Source organism: Takifugu flavidus, chromosome 7, assembly GCF_003711565.1.
Source record: "Takifugu flavidus isolate HTHZ2018 chromosome 7, ASM371156v2, whole genome shotgun sequence".
Classification (NCBI taxonomy): domain Eukaryota; kingdom Metazoa; phylum Chordata; class Actinopteri; order Tetraodontiformes; family Tetraodontidae; genus Takifugu; species Takifugu flavidus.
The window spans coordinates 7,593,985-7,613,864 of record NC_079526.1 but is presented as its reverse complement, the minus strand read 5'-3'; the positions used below and the strand labels follow the sequence as shown (position 1 = coordinate 7,613,864).

At 45.7% G+C, this 19,880-nt stretch overlaps 1 protein-coding gene across 3 annotated transcripts; it reads right to left on the bottom strand.

The window, feature by feature from the left end:
• Positions 1–2,150: 2,150 nt before the first annotated feature.
• On the bottom strand, positions 2,151–18,688 carry shdb (Src homology 2 domain containing transforming protein D, b). 3 transcript variants are annotated; one of them, XM_057038030.1, is made up of 7 exons: positions 18,568–18,688; positions 16,663–17,039; positions 15,228–15,378; positions 12,970–13,188; positions 6,601–6,772; positions 6,322–6,441; positions 2,151–3,941 (listed from the first exon to the last, which is right to left on the bottom strand). In XM_057038030.1, exons 2-7 carry the CDS (start codon positions 16,993–16,995, stop codon positions 3,755–3,757), a joined length of 1,182 nt encoding a protein of 393 aa, XP_056894010.1. In that variant the 5' UTR covers positions 16,996–17,039; positions 18,568–18,688; the 3' UTR covers positions 2,151–3,754. The 3 variants fall into 3 exon arrangements, with proteins under 3 accessions (XP_056894010.1, XP_056894009.1, XP_056894008.1); XM_057038029.1 differs by lacking the exon at positions 18,568–18,688 and adding an exon at positions 17,500–17,749; XM_057038028.1 differs by lacking the exon at positions 18,568–18,688 and adding an exon at positions 17,504–17,747.
• Positions 18,689–19,880: the final 1,192 nt, after the last annotated feature.

Genomic DNA, 19,880 nt, shown 5'->3' with positions numbered 1-19,880 from the left:
GACAGGAGGCCTTTATCCAGGCAGCAGCTTTGGGAGCGGAGTCAAAGGTCACGTTGGGAGGAGGAGGGCTGAAGATGGCGAGCATCTCTCCCAAAGCCCCACCACAATTAACCGGCCTCTGCTGTGCAGACAACATCAGGCTGCAGAGCGAAGGAAACATTGATCTGACATCTCCTCTAAGTAATTTGATCTCCATTTTATTCTCCCGCAGCAACAGGAGTAAACATTCAATAAACATTCAGTCTATTATGGACGTTTCTCCCAATAATCTTTGCAGGTTTAATTGTTTGGTCTCTTAAATGTCAGATTAAAGGAGTCTCAAGATGATGTTTTTGGTATTACAGATTCAGCCTGTAGAGAATAAGATGAACAACTGTTTTAATACCTTTTAAATGAACAGCAGAAACTTCTCTGTTATAACACACATTTATAAATCGGAGTAAGTCGGAGGATTACATCCATGCTGCTATGATGGCGACCGCAGAAAGAACAAAGCAAAACAGATCAAAGTGTAACAGAACATGATAGTGAGAGCATGAGAGGGAAGCTGACCCTGCTCTGAGAACAGTTCTAGTAGGAAAACTGGAGTATTCCCAATTGAACCTCTGCATCAAGTGACACTTTCTTTCTGATTGTTCACGTTTGATATAAAGTTCAAGAGATTTTTTGCATACGTTTCTGAAAAAAATGGGAAAACAATTGAGAAAAGCAATTTAAACACCACCATGTAATAACAGAGAGATGGCAGGAGCAGATCAAACACACACACACACACACACACCCACCCACACACACACACACACACACAGAGCAGCTGCCTTCGCTCCAAACTTCCTCTGAGTGCAGCTCTCTGGCACGGCCTGACCACACACCCACCTGCTCCCACTGACCTCCGATCCATCTCCTCCTCGCCTGCCTGCCACGGCTGCAGGGATTAACAAGTCTGGCCGAACAGCAGCGTCCCGTCCCTCATTGCCCCGCCGCTGCTTTTGAGCAGCTCAGTGTGGCGTCCCTGACAGCAGATATTATCCTGAGAGATCAACTGCAGGTAAATAATCAATTAGGTCATTAAAAATGACTCTTAAGTGAATTAAATTGGGCATTAAATGGCTTTATAGGGCTCATATAATGAGTTAGACACTTCCCACACTGAGACGGTATATATCTTAAATGAGCATAAAAATCGAATCGCTGGGTGTAATCAGATTCTCGTTATATGACCTGACCCAATCACAGTGCAGGTGAATGGGGAAGAGAGGATGAGCAGACATTCTGCTTCTATATGGCATGTTTGCTCTGTTTTTTCCCCTGCCTTCACATCATGACTACGACTACTGGAGTAATCTCTGTGTGTGATCCGATTTCTCATAATCATCTAATCAGATTATGCTGTTTACACGATCACACGCACCTAATCGCTCCAGAAGACTGAATAATGGTAGGATGTTTGAATGATGTTGAAGAAGTGCACAGTGTAGCAAGTTCTTAACGTGGCCACGCACGGTTTTTACAGTGTGTTTTGATGTCAGTTGTCGGGAAGACTCAGCCAGTCGCCCCGTGTGTGTTGTGTGGATATTCTTCCATATTATCTTGATCTGAAACATGCCTCTAGCTGTTGCTCCTCTCAGACTGTTTTCCAGATTTATTTATTCACATTTCCGAGCACAGACATTATCATTTCATACTTAGATTTAATAGTTAATAAACTGGAATATTTCCCTGCCATTTTAACGCTGGTTTGGTGTCGTGACAGTGTCACAGCCACCCTGAAACTTTAGAGGCCAACCTGACTTCAGCTGTCGCTGGTTCACATCCGTGCTCCAAACGCCCCGACGTGTCAAGGCGGCAGACAGGCGCGTTTGCCCGCCTGACAGAGCTCTTCGCGTGTGCACGCTCTGGATGTTTTCCTGATGTGTTCCCTGGCTCGCCGCTGATCACAGGTGTTTGCTCCTCCCGGCCTGCCTGAAGGATTAACAGCTGCAGGCGCCGCCATAATCGCTGTCCTCTCCACAAATCAGACACGGGGCACAATGGGATTCAGACGTGACAGCTGCGCACACGCACGCACAAGAGCCGAGGAGGTAATGTTGCTACGGCGACACCATTCGTTTGTAGCCTACACAAACGTGCCCTTAAAAATAAGTCGGGACTAGCTTCTTTGAATGGGCTTTATTTACGGGGGGAAAGGAAGGGGAAGGTAAAATTTATGTAGCGATGCATGAATATTTCTTTGATTCCTACAAGCTGTAATTTTCAGGCTGTCATTATTATTCATACCCCTCCCTGGGGAGCCTTGTTGAAAAAATGGAACTAGAGAGCCATAGTCTCTCTAACATTCAAACACACACACACAAACACACACACACACACACACACTTGCTTGGAGTCTTGTCAGGGAAGTAGCGCCAGACACCCTTCTCCCCACTCCGCTTCCCCTCCCTCCCATCAGAGAGGGATCCAGCTCGTCTCCTCTCCCCGTCACATGGGTAATCAGCCTCTGCTATTTCATTTTGGCTCGGTAATGAAAGCAATCCCAGCGCTTTTCACTGCAGAGCTGCCCAAATAATGAGAGCCGCCTCGCCTCGCCTCGCCCCCTCCCCAACCACACCTCACCCTCTCCCTCCTGGCACGGCTGTTAATGGATGAACGGAAGCAAATGCACTGGCCACGTTGCCAAGCCCCTTCTGTCTTATTTTCCCCATTCTCTTCTGGGTTGCAAATCAGTAGATTGTAAGTCATTTTTATCATCTATTATTTGAAATCAGAATAAACCTGCCTTTCATCCATTGGCACCGGTTGTACACTGGCAGAAGAACCCTTTTCCAACTGCGTCTTACCGATTTTCAAACAAAAGAGGCAAGAATTCAAGAAACAATCAAGCAGACAATGCTGAAGAGGCCATTCAGAAAACTGCCTGCTACCTGAACTAAAACACCAGCCTTCACCTAACAATCTACTGACTGACGACAAGCTGAAAAAAGAATGAGGATCCAGCTCAGCATCCATGTTTTACTTCATGTCCATGAAAAGACGACAGTGACGGGTTTCACAAACCCTACAGGTCTCTCAACTGGACGAGATAACGAGGTGCAGGTCAGAAAAGTCCACACGAGTACCAACAAAACACAACTGTGGCTAACAATTCCCAGCCAGATCCTTAAAGTCCATCGGCACGGCGCCACAGGATGTCCGGGCAGAGGATTAAATGTTGGGTTGTGTACAAAAGGTAGAAACCTTTTATCTCAGAAAATAGCTTTCTTTATGGAAAACGTGCATTTCCCAACATTTACAGGTACAAATATGAAAAATCAGAAAAATATGATATGAGGTTTTCATCTACATCGTTCAGTCGGATGTTTTTTTTATTTTATGTGGGACAACAAAACCTCTAAACTAAATCTACTGCAATCTGAGTACATTCAGAAGAGAATACACACGTTCCTCCGAGATCTGCTGGATTTCATTCAGCTGTGGAATAAAGTGTATAAGGAAAAAGGACCCCAGCTGTCCCGGGCCTTTGATTTGGAAAAGAGTGGCAGAAATTACATCATGGTTGGTGTATGGATCTGCCATTATAATGGAGATCCTGAATGTTCCAGACATTTGGCACAGCAGCAGTGGAGGCTGTTAGCTTTAGCCTGTGGGGTGAGGAATTAAAAGTATCCAGTTTGACAAGAACACTAGCACTGGACATTCTGGTCCACGTGTCCATCGGAAATAACTCCTGCAGGTCCAGGCAGACCGTGGAGGGAAGTCAGAGTGTCTGCACCAGCACTGGGAAGAGCAGGGACAGGTGTTCTGCACCTCGGACCGGGAGTTTATGTGTGGTGTAGAAATGGATGACCTCTGGGATGGTGTCAAAGGGAGGGCTGTTCTGTCCCAGCACGTACTTCCCGTCTTTACACTGAGTCAACTTCATGTGCATGAAGCCCTGGCAGCTCCTGCGAGGGAAAACACAAGAGGATTGCTCTGAGAGATGAAGGAGACAGGCAGATACACGCTGACAGACATGTTGTGATACAGGCTCTGAGTGGGGACAGCACAGGATCAGATGTCCAAGGGAGAGAAATGCAGCTAGCCGCAATTAGCAGATAACTGATAGAATAATCACTGTGTGTGCTTCAAGAACACTCGGTATTCTGGGAGAAATCAGCCCCATAACAGACAGGATTAATGACTGTTATCAGCTCATTTCTCTGATTGTTCTCCTTATTAAAAATACTGAAATAGCAGCAAGATCGTACTCTGGGAGGCATTTAAAATGCCTCAGTGCTGCAATGTGTAAAACTGTTTTTGCTGAAAAGTTTAGAAAAAGTGTGATCAAATGTGGTGCACACTTAACATTCAAACTTTTTTCCTCACATACATGAGATGTCAGAAATGACAGCTTGGATTTGAAATTTCCTCATTTTTCTGCCCTTTGCGGCCATTAGAGTAACAAAGCCTTAACAGCATGTGACAACTTAGGAATAAAGGGACATTATAATGGCTCAGTGCGTGGGCTAATAGAAGAAATGACAACTCAAAGGAGAATGTGAGGGGAGAATGCTAAACCGTCAACGTGTCTGAGCTGGAACTCTGCGTCGGTATCGCTCCCTGTAAGCCGTGACATGACTTCCCCTTTAAGCGAGCCAGCCCATGACAGAGTATGTCTAATTATAGAAGCAGAGGGAAAGAAGGGGGCTGGATCCAGTCATTTTATAACTGTCATTGCTCAAGTAAACTAAATAAAAATTTGAAGAGTGGTGCAACTGAACAAAAACTGTGACAGCCAAACAACAGACAGTTTCTGATCATCCCACTGGCCTCCTGAGAACTGCTACTTCAACCCGCCAGCGTTAACAAATGTGCTTTCATCTAATCCTGTTTGTTTGTCTCCCATGTGACATTGTGCGTCTCTTGTATAAATATGCATGCTCCAACTCTTTGGTATGATGTACACTTGGAGCGATGCCTTATTTTTGTCCCATTTTAACAACCAATTGTCTGTGAGACTGCGTTATCGTAACGTGGTGGTTAAAATGGATCTAATCCAGACAGAATGTAGCTATCAAAGAATGTGTCCTTCCACTGTAACATGGAATGACTCAAAATCTCAGAATAACCAGCAAATTAGTCACAACAGCCTCATCCATATATGGTGGGACAATGTCATTCGCTGCCCAACGTCATGATATTAACGGCTGCTGTGTGTGGAATACTAATGTAAAGGATGTGTTGTATAAGTTACAACTACCAACAACGAGCGCTTTCCTGCCAGAGGAACTACACAACCCTCATCGGAACCTTTTCAGTTGCAGGCATGTCCTTTGACACTCTCAATTTAGCTCCTTTTTCTAGGTCAGGCTTGAAACTACCTGTCATGTCTGTTGGTAGGTCAAACGCCACATGAGACATGCCATGAAATGGCAACTTTGCTGTGAATCGCAGTTTGTCTCACGTCGCTTCACACGAGTTCACATGAATACAGCCAGAAAAACAGTCCTGTGGGAAAGCTGCTCCTGGGGAAGGCTCTTCAGGTGGTTTGTGTGTCTGTGTGCGCGTGCACGACTGTGGCAATTGTTCATGCTTGATCCCATTCAGACTCTGAAGGTGATTATTGAAGGACAGTTCCAACGTCTAAACAACTAAAATAATGTCAATAGGAGGGCCGGCCCACATTTGGGGAAGCGCCGGTGGCGACCTTGCAATGCTGCCTCTGTACATGTGTGCGCGACAGTGAGTGTCAAGCCCGCTCTGCTCATTTAAATGAGTAATGCATGAGATTGTTCCTATGTCGGCGCAACACAGTGACACCCCTGCACCCCTCCAGCACCACCCCCCCTTCCCATGGAAGGTAATACATATTCATTAGCGATTACGGGGAAGATGATGTGTGCACTGAAGTGTGCTCTACCTGCCTGATTACCACTTAGAGAGCCCATTGGGGTCAGCGAGGGGGGGGCACTCACTAAGGCAAGGGTAGGGTGAAGAATGAGGGATGATGAGAAAGCGATGTGAGGCCAAGACGATGGATCATGGCACTAATTACAAGGGAGAGATTTGACCAGATAAGCAGTATTGTACCCTGCAAATGAGTATCGGGAGAGGAATGAGGGCAGCGATGATCTTGAGAGGAGGGGGAGGCAGATGGAGAGGTGTGGAGACTGCGATATGAGAGAGGTAACTCAGATGGCTTCACACGCACTTCTCAGACTAACCGTGTGTGTGTGTGTGGGGGGGGGTTGCAATTAAATTGTAAAAATGTGTACTGATTTATTTAGCAAGGGTGCATTTGTTTGCCTCACTCTATGTGTAACTGTGAATGTGAATACATCTTACCGTAGAGACAAGGAGTATTCGGAGTGGTTGGTCTGGCTGGTCCTCACCAGGTAGCTACACTCTTTACACAGCGTTAGCAGAGACTCCGCCTCTGAACGAGACAAGGAACCGTGGTACCATCTGACACACGGAGCAGAACACAAACACACTTCAGAGGCTGAGAGCAAATCAAAATCACTTGTTTAAGACAATGCATGATTCATATTGTGTGCATCATTAAAGCTCACATTCAAATGTGGCACACTGGGTTAAAATAACTCCATAAGCTTGCATACATACACCTGCTTCTCCAGAGGCAGAGCAGGATCCACTCTTTCCCCCATCATCTGGCCGTCCTGTGGCATTCGGAACTTCATCCCACCTCCCGCCAGCGGGCTTGACCTCGGTCCGGGAGGACGCAACCGCTCAGTGGGGGAAGAGGAACGGTCCCATTCTGCACCGTCAAACTGTACTGTTGGACAAAAAAAAACCTCGTTGTGTTTAAATGAACCAATGTTCAAAACATGATTGAACCTCACAGCCAGACTAAGGTAAACACAAGACACTCGGATATTGCTAAAAGTAGCACGTAGCACAGGACCCATGTGTGGATGGGTTGAAAAGGAGGGCAGAATGAGCCTCACTGACAGATAGCCAGATTATCTTTGTCAGCACAATTACGTATTTTATGACACCACGAGGACCGACAGAAGAAGTAATATTGGCATTTTCTATGTCTGCCTGTTGCATTTTTCTTTCTCTCCTGCCTATTACTTGATGTTTACCACACTTATTGCACCCCGGAGTTGACCGCGTGCACAAGCTAGAGGGTTATTTACCTCTTTGTGTTATTCCCTCCCCAACATTCAACCATTGAATTTGCATTTTCCTCCATCAGAGCGAAGAACTGCAGGACTGACCTGAGAGTTGGAATTTTCTACACCATAATGGCCTCATCTGTCAGCACGATCATTTCCTTGTTTGTAAATGTGAAGACGCACACGTTCTCCCCCTCTACCAACAAAAACCACTGGTGCGAGGGGTAGATAGCAAATCCTAACAAAAAGTGGCAAACACCCACAGAAAAGAATCTGAAGCCATCCAATAAAAACACATGGCAAGATTAGTGTAGATTAAGAAAATGTAGTATAAATTTAGCATGACATTTCTTTAAAAAAAACCTCTGAGGGATTGTGTGTTAACAAAGAGCTCCAAGTGCACCAGTTGCTGGTGGTGCAGATGAGGCCACGAGGAAAATTAGAAGGGGAACCGGAGCAGATGTGGGACAACAGCTTGGGTGAAAAAGGTCAGGGTGACTGCATGTGCACGCTGGTGCTGATAAAGGATAACAGGGTGGAGGGAAGAGGGAAGGGGGGGGTCAGGGTGGGAGGTCACCTTGCTCTCCGACTGGGGTTGTTGAACCACCGGGGTATGCCCGGATAACTCCCTCCCTACTGGATATGGTAGGAGGGTGAGAAAAGGGGGAGGGATAGAGTGAGAAAACAGCAGATGGGTTGGAACAAAGTTAAAGGAAGGAATGCGTGAAAGAGATGCAGCGATGATTAAGAGCAGAAATCAGGTGTGATATTTTACTGCGAGGGAACGTGGAGGCGCGAGAGATGGAGGTTCTCCTGAGAGTAGCCGACAGGATGTGTACACAAGCATATGTGATGTCATGATGAAATTTAATACACCCCCTGCCTGACAGGGGGAGGCAATTTAATCTCTCTCAACTTGCTTCATCACACTGGTGAAAAATATTGTTTGAGACCCTGCAGTTATGGAGTCATCCATCATGTGAGATCAGAGTGAAAAAAGCCATGAAGATGGAACTGAAAAGACACGACAAGTCAAGAGCTGCATTATTTATGGTCATCTGAACAAATCCAGTTGAAGAAATGAGCTAGACGCAGCGATGAAGGCAAAACGGGGCTTTACCCCATATTGTGCTGGTGGGAGCTCATAGAATAATGCTACATTCAGGGTCCTACCTACAGCAACAGAAGGTGCACTGTGAGGGAGGCCTGAAATAGCTCATTATCTCCCGTGGCACGCCGCCATCCACGCTAAAAGTCTTAACTGCAGCTTTACACACATGCATTATGCAATTTTCCAGGTTAGCGCCGCACATTCGGTCCCCGCTTGCAGACAAAGCCGATTACAAAACAAATAAAAGGAAAAGAGGGTGATGTCTTAATGAGTCGACAAATCCAAAGCCCCCCCCAGGCCGGCGACATCAAAGGCCATTTGAATGGGCGTTTGGAGTGAGACCCGGGCTGTACATACATGCCTCTCTCCTGCCTTTGTTAATTATTGAGCAGGCAGACACACTTCGCCACTTTCTCCGGCTCTCTGAATTATTGATGCGTGGTGCAGCACAATGGTCCCCCATCTGGTACGGGGCACAACTCCGCTCAAGCCCGGGTTGAAGTGTGGCCCGGCACCCTTCGATGAGAGACATGCCTGCAAAAGCTGAGGACTAAATGACCCACGTATACACACACACACGTACGTACACACCTGCTCCACTCAATCACTGGTGGAGAGACATAAAGAGACATAGAGAGAGGGAATGAGTGACAGATAAGCTCATGCAGCTGTGGCACAAATCGGGAATTTGTCTTGATTCCTCAATATCCAGGTTTGGATGATCAACCATTTTTAAGAAGTAAAATGTTTTGCTTCATCTATAATGATTTCCTTTCTTCCCATTTGTAGACATGCAAACACACACGTGTGCCTTCACCAAGCAGAGATCAGTGGGGATTAAAGCGGATTCAATCTTTAGACATGTCTGACACACTCTCAGGAAGTGTAATGCAGTTTAACTCGGGGGTTCACACGATGCCGCAGAATGAACCTTTGCATGATTTTGTATCTGTATAAATTCTCATTTTTGTGCGTGAGTCAAGTGTAAGTATTAAATCCAGCACCAACATCTGGCTCCTATCGACTTCTAAGGGGATCCAGTGGCTCTGTCAAACATGGAATGCTATTAGTGGCCAGTTTTGTTCTTCCATAAAAGACAATCGCACACTTTAATGGATTACTGATGCAGAATTCATGTCAGATTCCCAGTATGTACATTTGTGTTTAAAACAAAGCAACATGTTTTTCATCCATTCTGACCTTAATTTTAACCCCAGTGATGGAGCAGGCAACAGAGATCCAGTAATCTGTCATCAAACCAGCATGTGCCGGCTGATACGGCTAACTGCTAACAATTATCAAAATTACCTAAAGTGGAGGGAGGTGCCGGGATTGTTTCCTTACCGTGTTTGACGCAAGTGATGGATAACTGACTTTCCATAAGCACCAGCTGCTCATTTTGTTCTTGTAATGGAGGCGGTAGACAAAGAAACGAGAGCAGCTTCATCAGGTCTATTAAGACGTCTGCTTCTCAAACATCCTTCACATCTCAGCTGCCCTCTATAAGGTCTTTTGATCAGCAAAAAGGGCCCCATGGGGACAAATAATTAGCAACCTTATTGCACCGAAAAGAGGTAGGTTCATTTTAATTATAATCTTTAAAATGGGATTATCATCCTTGTATTCATTCACGCTTCTTTTCACCATATTTCAGTCTTCTCCATCATTCACCTGTCTTTCAGTGAAGTGGGGAATTATATCCCATATTGCTCCACCCTGCTGCACTTTTATCATCACCAGTGCTGGTGGAGAGAATCACAAAGGACTTGGCTTTTCATTAACATCACCGAGGGTTCACTCCAAAGCTGGAGGAAAAGCCGCAAACGAGCGGAAGAAAAGAAGCGAGAAATGTGACAAAAAGCAAATCTGTGAGGGAGAAAGAGAGCAACAAGAGTCCTTCCAGCCCGGCAGTAAATTGATGAAGAGGCTGGTCAGATGGCCCCAGGGCCCACTTATACCCAGCATGACACCAGAAATGGAAATGTAATTTACTGATTCTCTCTTCACCTCACCCCCCCCCCCCCCCACACACACACACACAGATTTTCATCATTCACAAACAGACACAGCGAAGTATCCTGGAAACCATGGTCTGCCCCATCTGAGTACAAATCCATGCGAGGTGTGAGATGAGTCGGCCATCTGTCCAGATATCTGCAAGCTTTCCAGGCATTTGAACACATTTCACATCAAGATAAAGGTGTCCAGGATAACACTGCATGAAAAAAGCCTATGAAACAAATACATATTTTAGCATGCTGTAGGTGCGTTGATGAGGGATTTCTCATTTCCCTGTGAGAATGTCCTAATTGTATCATCTCTGGATCAAGTAAACTCATCTATGATTGAAAAGGCACTTTTTTCCCACAGTATGTAAATACACCCAAATGTGGATAAAGCAAAGGATGATATGATAAGGATTTACTGTTAAATAAAAGGAATATTTGACCAGAGCAGAACATGAAGGAAAGGACTCTCTTTTCTTTGGATTTTACACCTTAGACATTTATGTTACCCAATAAAGCGGCTGCACTGGAACAAGCGGTGGATAATTACTTACTGAAATAATAATAACAATAAAAAATAATTGGGGTGGCAATCCATTAACCCTCTCCCCTCCCTGCAGGTCTCTATCAGTCCTGCACATTCATGTCCATCACCTTCAACATCAGGCGTGGTCATCAAAGAGGTAATAAGTTTGTGCCGTTGATTAGCTCACTAATTGGAGCATAGCCGCAGGAATAATATCTCACTGCTGGGTTGCATTCGGAAGTCCAGGAATTAACGACTGCAATAATTTGTGCAGGATGATGTTGAGTGGTGACAGTGTTCTAAGGCTGTAATTAAAACGCACTGGAATGAGAGGAGGTTTAGCATGTGTGAACCCTCAGGCAGCGGCAGGTTCATTCATTCCGTATTCAATGGAAAAATAAATTAAAAGTTCAGGAGGCAAGATTAGTTTTTATGTTATTCAAAAAAATAGTTGGAATATGCATTATTAACCTCGGGGACTACGTTTAACTATGGAGCTGTGCAAAATCCTAATCAGGAGGATTTGGCTCATCAGCACTTGCATGAACGTAATGCATGCAAATCCACATACAATATGCAACACTAACACTCACTCGCGTGCACACACACACACACACACACACACACACTTGTTTGGGCCACCATGAGCTCAACCTCCTCTCCACCTTGAATTAGGCACCTGAAGATCAGAGCTGCAGAATCCACATGTGCACATGTGCTAGTGTTCGTGATGATTGCGATGCCCGTGTTGCCCCCTGTAGCGTGTTATCTGAGCGAGCGTGTCAAGCCTTCGGGGAGGCAGGGCTGCGGAGACAGCCCTGTCGCCACTACTGCCTGTTCCAGGGGTGTGAGCAAATGAGTGATTGCAGCCCGCCACAGTGGCCGTGACTCCACCTCCTCTTCCGTCCCCTCACCTCGCCGCCATGGTCCCCGACCATTAATCTTCTGCATGTCCCTCCCCTCAGAAGCCCTGAGCCCTCAAACAACCACTCAGCTGCCGCCATATCCTTGGAAGTCCTTTTCGCCTTCTCTGCCCATCTCTTGCTATCAAGCAATCGTCCTCTTTTATTTCTGCCCCATCCTCCTCCTGCTCCTCTTCCTCCTCCTCGCCGTCCCTCCCCTCCCCAAGTCAATCAGTAGGTCTGGGAGTGTGGATTGAAGGTGAGAATGGAAAATACTGTTTGTGTGTTTATACTTTGGTGCTTTGGTCTGCTCAAATAATCAACACGCCAACTTATAACAACTCGTGCTGCATGAGTGGTTTGCTCCACTGACGGGATGAAACGCTGCTCTGCAAGATGCCCAAATGGAAAAGAAAATGACAAAAATAGGAATGGGTGGTGAAGTAGGTGAGAAGTGATGTCGATCTATACATTTCTCTTTGTTCTTTAGAAATCATCGCCACTTTCTAATAAGTTACGCGGCCTTAATGCAGCTTTGCAATTTAAGTGATCAACATGGTGCAGTGGTTATTTCTCATTGCCTGACCAGGACTTCTCTTATTAAGACTGGATAAGCTGTGCACGTGTAGGCATTTAATTAAAAGAGGAGAAAAGGGGGAGGCGGGGAGGACAGGAAATAAGAGAGCGGGGCGGGAGCGCTGATTTATTATCCAATCACCTTGACCTTGTGACTTTCAGATCCAGCTCAATTAATTCAAGCTGACCCTTCATGCAGCACACTGATCCACTCTGAAATGAGCTAATCAGTCTAGATCTGTTGCCTTTCTCCTCTATGCACCTCTTAGATTACCCTCTTTGGTTCTTCAACATAAAAAAAACACCCATGACAAACAGGAGTAAACATCTGATAATCGCTGTAGACGACATATACAATTGAGACAAAACATTGCCATGAAATGAGAGAGACTGTGTGTCATGTGAGGTGACTGAAGGTTACACCACTTTTCATGTAAAAAAAGGATACATGGGGATCCGACACCACATTAAAGGTCAGCTCACTGAGTATTTCACATTGCTGTATCAGCAGCAGGGTACTCGCTGTTCTCCTGTGAGGGCTCTGACCTTTGAAAATTATTCTACTGGATGATCTTGTCTGATCTAGTCTTTTCTTAATAAGAAAAATATATTTTGTGAGCCATCTTTAAAAAGGGAAGCTCTGAGAGCTTTGGTTTTGGTTTGAGTGAACCACAAATCCATGGATGTTGCTTGAAGTCTTCCTGCGAGTTGTAATTGTAATTGCCGTTACCTGCAAAAGCTTTGGAGATGTGATCCTTTTTCCATTCCCAGGGTTGGTCGTACTCGTCAGCCGGTCTCTCGTCGTCCTGCGGCAGCTTGCTGCTCTCCTTTCCGTCCTCGTGCACATCCCCGTACACCAGGCCCAGACGCTGGCCTCGCTCATCCTCGTACGGGGTGTCGTAGAGCTGCACCTCAGCCCGGGCTCTTCCTCCTGATCCACGCTGCAGCTCTTTGAATGCAACATACATAACGGGTTCATGCTTGGACGCTTTTCCACTTGGATTTTTAATATGCTTTGAAATAACAAGCAATGTTAATAGCAATTAGTTTCCTCATCGCATGGACCTAATTCAGCACAGCAAAATAAAGTGAAATGCCCAACATGACTGGAATTAAAATAGAGAGACAAATGGTGTTTGCACAGCCTGCCGCGGGCTCAAAATCTCATATATGGGGCTTAACGGGGCCCCGAGCTGGATGCCGAGTGGCGACATTGTTGACAATCACAGCCCCCCTCCCCATGTCCATTCTGAATCCCAGCAGCAAACTGATGCAGCATGCAACAGCGCCAACATTGCCCGTGAAGATTCTCATCACAGTCTCAGTGGGTTCCAATAGTTATCAGCACCTGCAACCGTTACGTGTCATCAGGAAATAAAAGGATTTATGATTATTGATGCAAGCAGAGGGGAAAAAAATCTGATTTCTGCCTGCAGTGGAAATTCAGGCGCTTTGATACACTGACCTCAAAAATATGTTCCTTTGAAAGGAACAGGTGGGATGTGAGGGGGGAAAAATAGGAGGAAAAACAAAGGAGTCAGCATCTTTTATGCACATAGCCAGCAGCAGACCACACACCAGAAAAGCCACTAAGTGGAAGGATTCTCTGGTGGAAAACTTTAACCTTCACACAACAAGATGCTGCTTTTGAACAACCTTTCAGTCACCATGGTGACCAAACGGAGGCCCTGGGGAAGGGGCCTAAGGTTATGAGGAATGCGAGATGCGAGAGCGCGATGTGCGGGAGGTGAATGTGGAAAAGGAAGCAGAGAGGAAACAAGTGGAGGGAGGGAGGGAGGGAGGTGAGGGGAGGCAGGGGTCTGTCACTGCTTGATGTTAAGTCATTGAGACGGAAAGATGGTGGGGACGTGCACTGCTCTACCTGCGCTGGGAACCGACAGTGTCAGCAACAGCATGGAGATGAAGGAGATAAAAGGTAGAGGTGGAAAGGTAAAAAAAAACAACCTGACATGTGGGAAGTCAAATGAGAAAGACACAGAAAACATGATGGTAGAAAACAAAAGGTAGGGGGTGGGAATATGACAGAAAGGCAAAATATAGAAGACTGAGGGGAATAGCAATGGTGAGGACTGCTCCACACAGAAAGGAAAAAATATCTGCCTTAAATTAAGAGTGTTTTTTCTTTGTGTCTTTGTGTGAGACAATTACGATTCTCATCCCTAAACCACTCTGCTGTTTTTTTTTTGTTTTTTTTTCTTCACTGAACAGCTGACAAGTGCAGACAAAAGCAGGGAGACTGACAAGCGCAATTCAATGCCACTAAATGAGCACTGACAAAACTGCCTGTAATCACAGCTTCAAATCAGATGTAATCTCTCCAGCAGCTTTCACCCCGCTGTGGCACAAAAAGATTTTCTTTAAGGTCTCTCAGCTGATCTGTGGAATAGATTCGCTCCAAACCCCACAACACAAATACCATTTTTTGGCCATCGAAAGGCAGCCCGAGTCACAATAGAATGAGAGGAGGACACAAAATGGTTCTAGAGGACAGATCAGAGAGACAGTCAGACTCCCCCCGGGGGAACAGAGAGCCCTCAAGATGAAGTGAGATAGAGAAATGGAGAAATGGAGGGGGAGGTTTTCACACTAAATGGCTGGGACAGACAAGAGAGAGCGGGTGAAAGGGCCAGACAGAGATGTTACAGGAGGAAAGACAAATGGAAAACGATAGATGCGAGCTAGAGGATGTGGGAGAGAGGCACGAGGAGGGAGGGAGAGGAGATACTGAACAGACATCGTCTCAGAGGCGTTCTGTACGGCTGAGAGCCGACTGTGATGTACTGACAACACAGAAGACTGGACACGTTCCACATTCTACTGTTGAGCTGACGACTAACAAATGGGCTATTAATTCTGAAAGATCTGCTGCTGGAATCAGAATTATTGATCAAGTCCAAGGAAAATAAAGAAATGTAAAATCATTCTGCAAAAGCAGAAAAATGGGCCTTTAAAATTGATCCCACCAACCTGTAATGACCCTCTGGGCCTCATATGGTTCCATGTAGCTATTGTTCTCACAGGGAACTGGTCCGAAATCGGCTTCTGGTCTGTGATCCAAACGTGCATCGAAGGGGTCCGAGTAATCTGTGTCACCAGCCAGTGGAGCAGAAGGCAATATCTGCAGGACAAAATACACAAAAATGAGAATTTAAAAGAAATTAGTTCATCAGAACCCAACATATGGATCATTAAAATACCATAACATGAATCTGATGAATGGCAGATTATTTTTTGTGGTTAGACTACATACACTCTTTGATTTATTTAATGTGTGTTTTAAGCAGTTTTTCTCAGACGGTTGGTTGCTGGGGAGCATTTATCCCATCATGCAAGCACAGGTGGAAAACAATGGTCATCTGGCACAGCTACAGTTGCAGCCATACGGTCTCTTTGTCTCTCTCTGACATACACCTTTGGAAAACTCTCCCTCTCCATCCCTCTTTGCCAGAGTTTCCCTTTCCTTCCCAAATTTTTGCTCAACATAATCCCTGTTTGATTCCGGAAAAGGTCACATATCGACGCACAGGAATCTGCTATGTTAATTAGCGTGCAGGAGTTCCCACAGACCCTGGGAAATAAACGAGAGCAGGAGTCGAGCGGAGGAGACAGGGGCGCCGATCGACCCCAGTTAAGACTGTTACTTCAATCCACTTCAGCTCTATCGCACTTGTAGCGTTTTCCACGAGTGGAGTCATGGATTTCACTGGCGTGATGAAAGCCCAGCAATGCCTCTCACCTTACTCAGCACATGTGAGCTGATTTAATGTAAAGACCAGCTCCTTGTTAAACCTCTGGCTCTTCCCCAGGTGCTCTCCCGACATTTCCCGCTGCTTTCACATGTTCCTTTTAACACCATAGGTGACAACGGCAGAGTGCTGTAGCATTGCTAACACATACAGCACAAAAATATAAGTTATGCTTCTCAGCGGCTCGTGGCACATCACCACATTCCTTATGGCCTCCGAAATACACGTGCATGGGGTCTCTCTCTCAGCTTGCAAAACCAAACCCTATTTATTATTTATGTAGGGACATAAACTCGAGGGACTGTGACCCTCTCCAACTCAATGAGCCACTCAAACCATCAATATTGTCTTCTATCCAAGATGGGAATTTATGTGGCCCGGGGGATTTACAACTATATGATTTATGCTAACGGTGCATATTTGTGATGACACATGCAACTAGTCACACTCTGATGGAGCCTGTTCAATAAATCTTGAAAGAAATAAGCAGAGAGCAAAGTGGAATGGTGTATCTGTCCCTCCACCACTTAACCGCCTTCCCTCCTTTTTTTTCTCCTTCCTTTTTATTAAACATGACTGCTGTAAAGAACGTTTGTCATCACCTGCTCTTTGTTTGGGATGCCTACAGACACATGTGAGGGAAATGAGACGCTTACAGGCTCGGGGTGGTCTTCTAAAGAGATGGCGCTGAGGAGGATCTTGGTGCGACCCAGTTCCTGGGAGTCCACTTTGATCAGTCTGTGTTTGGGCGACTTCATGTCCACACCAGAGGACTTCATGGGAGACCCGTACACAGGCGTGGCAGGGTCTGAGGCCCCAGACTCACCCCTGGACCTGTTCTCAGAATTGTCATAAGGATCCTCAAAATCTAGATCCCGCTGGAGCCTGTAGGCTTTGAGGATCTCACTCTCTGTGTAGTCTGGTGTGGGCGGCTGTGGTGGCACCTTCCTGCTGCCGAAGCTCAGGTAGTCCTTCAGCCACTTGGCCATGGCACCTTTGATCTCCAACCAGATGATGTGTGAGAAGGAGCCAACTGTGGACAGAAATGGATTGACTGAAAAAAACAACAGTTTCAAATTCCTCAAGCCACTGTTAAAATTACAAAGTTGCTTTTCTTTTCCCCCCTCTGGACAACTTTCTTTACAGTCAGCAAAGGTGAAACAACTTCACCAGCATTTATGCACTCTGTTTTGAGCACAGAGTGATATGGCCTGGCACATGGACTTTGCTCAAAGGTTCCAATTACATCTCACACCCCAGCAACTCAGTTCCACAGCAACCTGCTGGCACTGAGTACAACGAACCATTCACAGTTGCGCAAAAATTAAGCATATTATCTATATTTAACACGCATTTTCCTTATGGAGTAGCCAAACAGCCACATAACCACACAGTCCGGGTTGATCGCCCACTTGTACAGAACTCTGAAATGACTTCCAAACAAAGACGGCCACCAACACCACTGTCCGTGCGCCGAAGACACGCACACTCACCAACCTCGTTCAGTCCTTCAGCCACTTTGAATCATTTATTTGGCGTTTCTCCATGGCGATGAGGAAAATAGCAGCGCGCAGAGCTGACACGTCCATCCACTGCGCGCTTTTTCCTTCATAAAGGAGCGCAGGAGAAAGAAATCAGCGCCGCTTTTTCTGGATCTAAACAGGAGCTCAGGAGGACGCGTCGCGTTCCTGTGACTGCGAGCGTGCGAGTGAAGTGAGAGACTCCAGCTCCGAGACAAACTCAGCCGAGCGATTAAAGGGGAGGCGCTTCACCCCCCAGAGGAATACCCCCCAGTTCCCTTTCGCAGGCAGCTGAGCGTTCATTCACTGGAATATCTGCACATCAGACGGGCTGCAAACGCAGATACCCTCGAAAATTCCAACAATTGCACAGGGAAAACAAATGAAAGAGCGGAGACTGGGGGGTGGCATCAAAAAAGAACAGGAGCGCAACGATGTGCATTATTTATTAATCCAACAGCACCGATTCCTCACTTATTTTAGGATTGTTGCATATGTCGCGAATAAATTTGCTGCTTCTCTGAAAGTAAATGTAACTACAGAAAGGGTCTGAGGGAAGTTAGCACCCGCCACTGATGTAGTGAAGTAAAGAGGACAGAAAAACAGTCTTAAAAAAACAAAATGACAAACCCACTGGAGGAAAGTCAGCATTTCATTCCTTTTTACGTACTGTTTTTTCTCTCTCTCCCTTTCTGGGGGTTTCACTCTCTCGCAAATGATGCCATTTAGATCCAGGCTGGGGGAAATTGAATTGTGTGCCACACGCTGACTAAGGCCATCTCAGAACGTGGAAAGCCAGCAAACGCTCCTTCTCTTTACGACATCCATGATCTCACTTTCCTCCAGGGGCGGGGGACTGGATGAGGTCATTGAACTACAATGCACCCCCTCCCCTATCACCGCAGCCATCAGTATTATCCCAGGCCTCCACATCTTCCCGCCATGCTTGTGGTTCTCCTCCAGGGCTGAGTTCATGATCCAATCTCTGGGCTGTGAGGTGATTCTAAAGGCACCATGAGTGTGTCATTAAAAGCAACTTACAGAACCCTGCGTGTTGATTTAAATCAGTCACAGAGATGAAGCTGGAAACCTGCACGCAGTCGATTTTATGACATCAGGTGAGAAGCATCTGAGTCCTTTAGATGATTTCCACAGCCTGATATCCTTTGGATATGCTATAAGGGGAATGTAAAAATAATACAGTATAAGCAATGTTTCGAGCCTGTTCTGTCCCGTATGCCCCTCCTGCATCCATTTGTTGCTTTTTCAATGAGTAAAACTACTATTAAAAACTAGTATAAGCACTCATAGATTGCATTTTCCCACAAATTGTGACTTAACACCCATAGTATGCGTGTGTGTGTGTGTGTGTGTGTGTGTGTGTGTGTGTGTGTGAGAGAGAGAGAGAGAGAGAGAGAGAGAGAGAGAGAGAGAATACCTAACAGGTTGCTTGGCGATTGTAGCCCCTTGGCTTTAATATTTGGAAGATCAAAGGTCAAAATCCCTCCAGAATCTGGAACATCACCAAAATGGAATGAGCTCTTGCTTTGCCCATCATCAACACTACCTGAAATTTTTCTGTTCATGACTTTTTGAGTTATTCTGCGAAAACACAGACTAAAAAACAATATAACAAGGAGGTCCGCTAGCTTCATTTTGACTCTATTCCATTATCAGATCAAGCTTTTTGTAAGACGTGCTCATGCTCAGGCTCATTCCGTGGGAACAAGATCAATATATTGTTGGAGATCTCATCTAGGAGCGAGGTGTGTCATTTGATACACTGATATGGACTGTGTTGGCACAAGAGCTTGAGTAAAGAAATCTATTTGCACAACATCCATGTGGTTCTAACAAGCAAAGATTCCTTTTAAGATTTTTTTTTCTTCTGCAGGTTTTTTGAACCTTCACTTGTCACATCTCTGAGAGAACCAATAACTCCACTTTCTCCCGTTAGCTACACATTCCTCGCTTTCCACCCCAAGACCCGATTCAGGTACTTCTTCTAACAAGCCCTCGTTCACGATCCACCCGACATCTCGAACAAAAATGTAATTTCTGTTACCCTCCTGGCCGAGCCGGGCGCCTCAACTGTACAGGAGGAAAGATTAGAACACAAGAGATGGAAAAATCACAGACACGAGGAGAGGCAAGCTGTCTTGCTCAGCAGGAGGAAACCACATGGAGAGAGAGACAGCAGAGAGGAAAACAGAATCTCAGAGGCAGGGAGAGATAATCTCAAACAGACAGGCTGATACAGTAGGCAGACAGCCGCAGGCAATGTGTTCTTGCACACAGAGTAAACAATAGCTGCAAGGAAGCTGATTTAATTGAATCAAACAAAAACAACAAGC

Excerpts from the sequence above, each read along its gene's own strand:
- shdb (XM_057038030.1), bottom strand. The coding sequence starts at position 16,995 with ATGGCCAAGTGGCTGAAGGACTACCTGAGCTTCGGCAGCAGGAAGGTG. Across the intron at positions 15,379-16,662 it reads TAGAAGACCACCCCGAGCCT|ATATTGCCTTCTGCTCCACT; the intron begins GTAAGCGTCTCA and ends TTTGTCCTGCAG. Across the intron at positions 13,189-15,227 it reads GGCCCAGAGGGTCATTACAG|AGCTGCAGCGTGGATCAGGA; the intron begins GTTGGTGGGATC and ends TTGCATTCAAAG.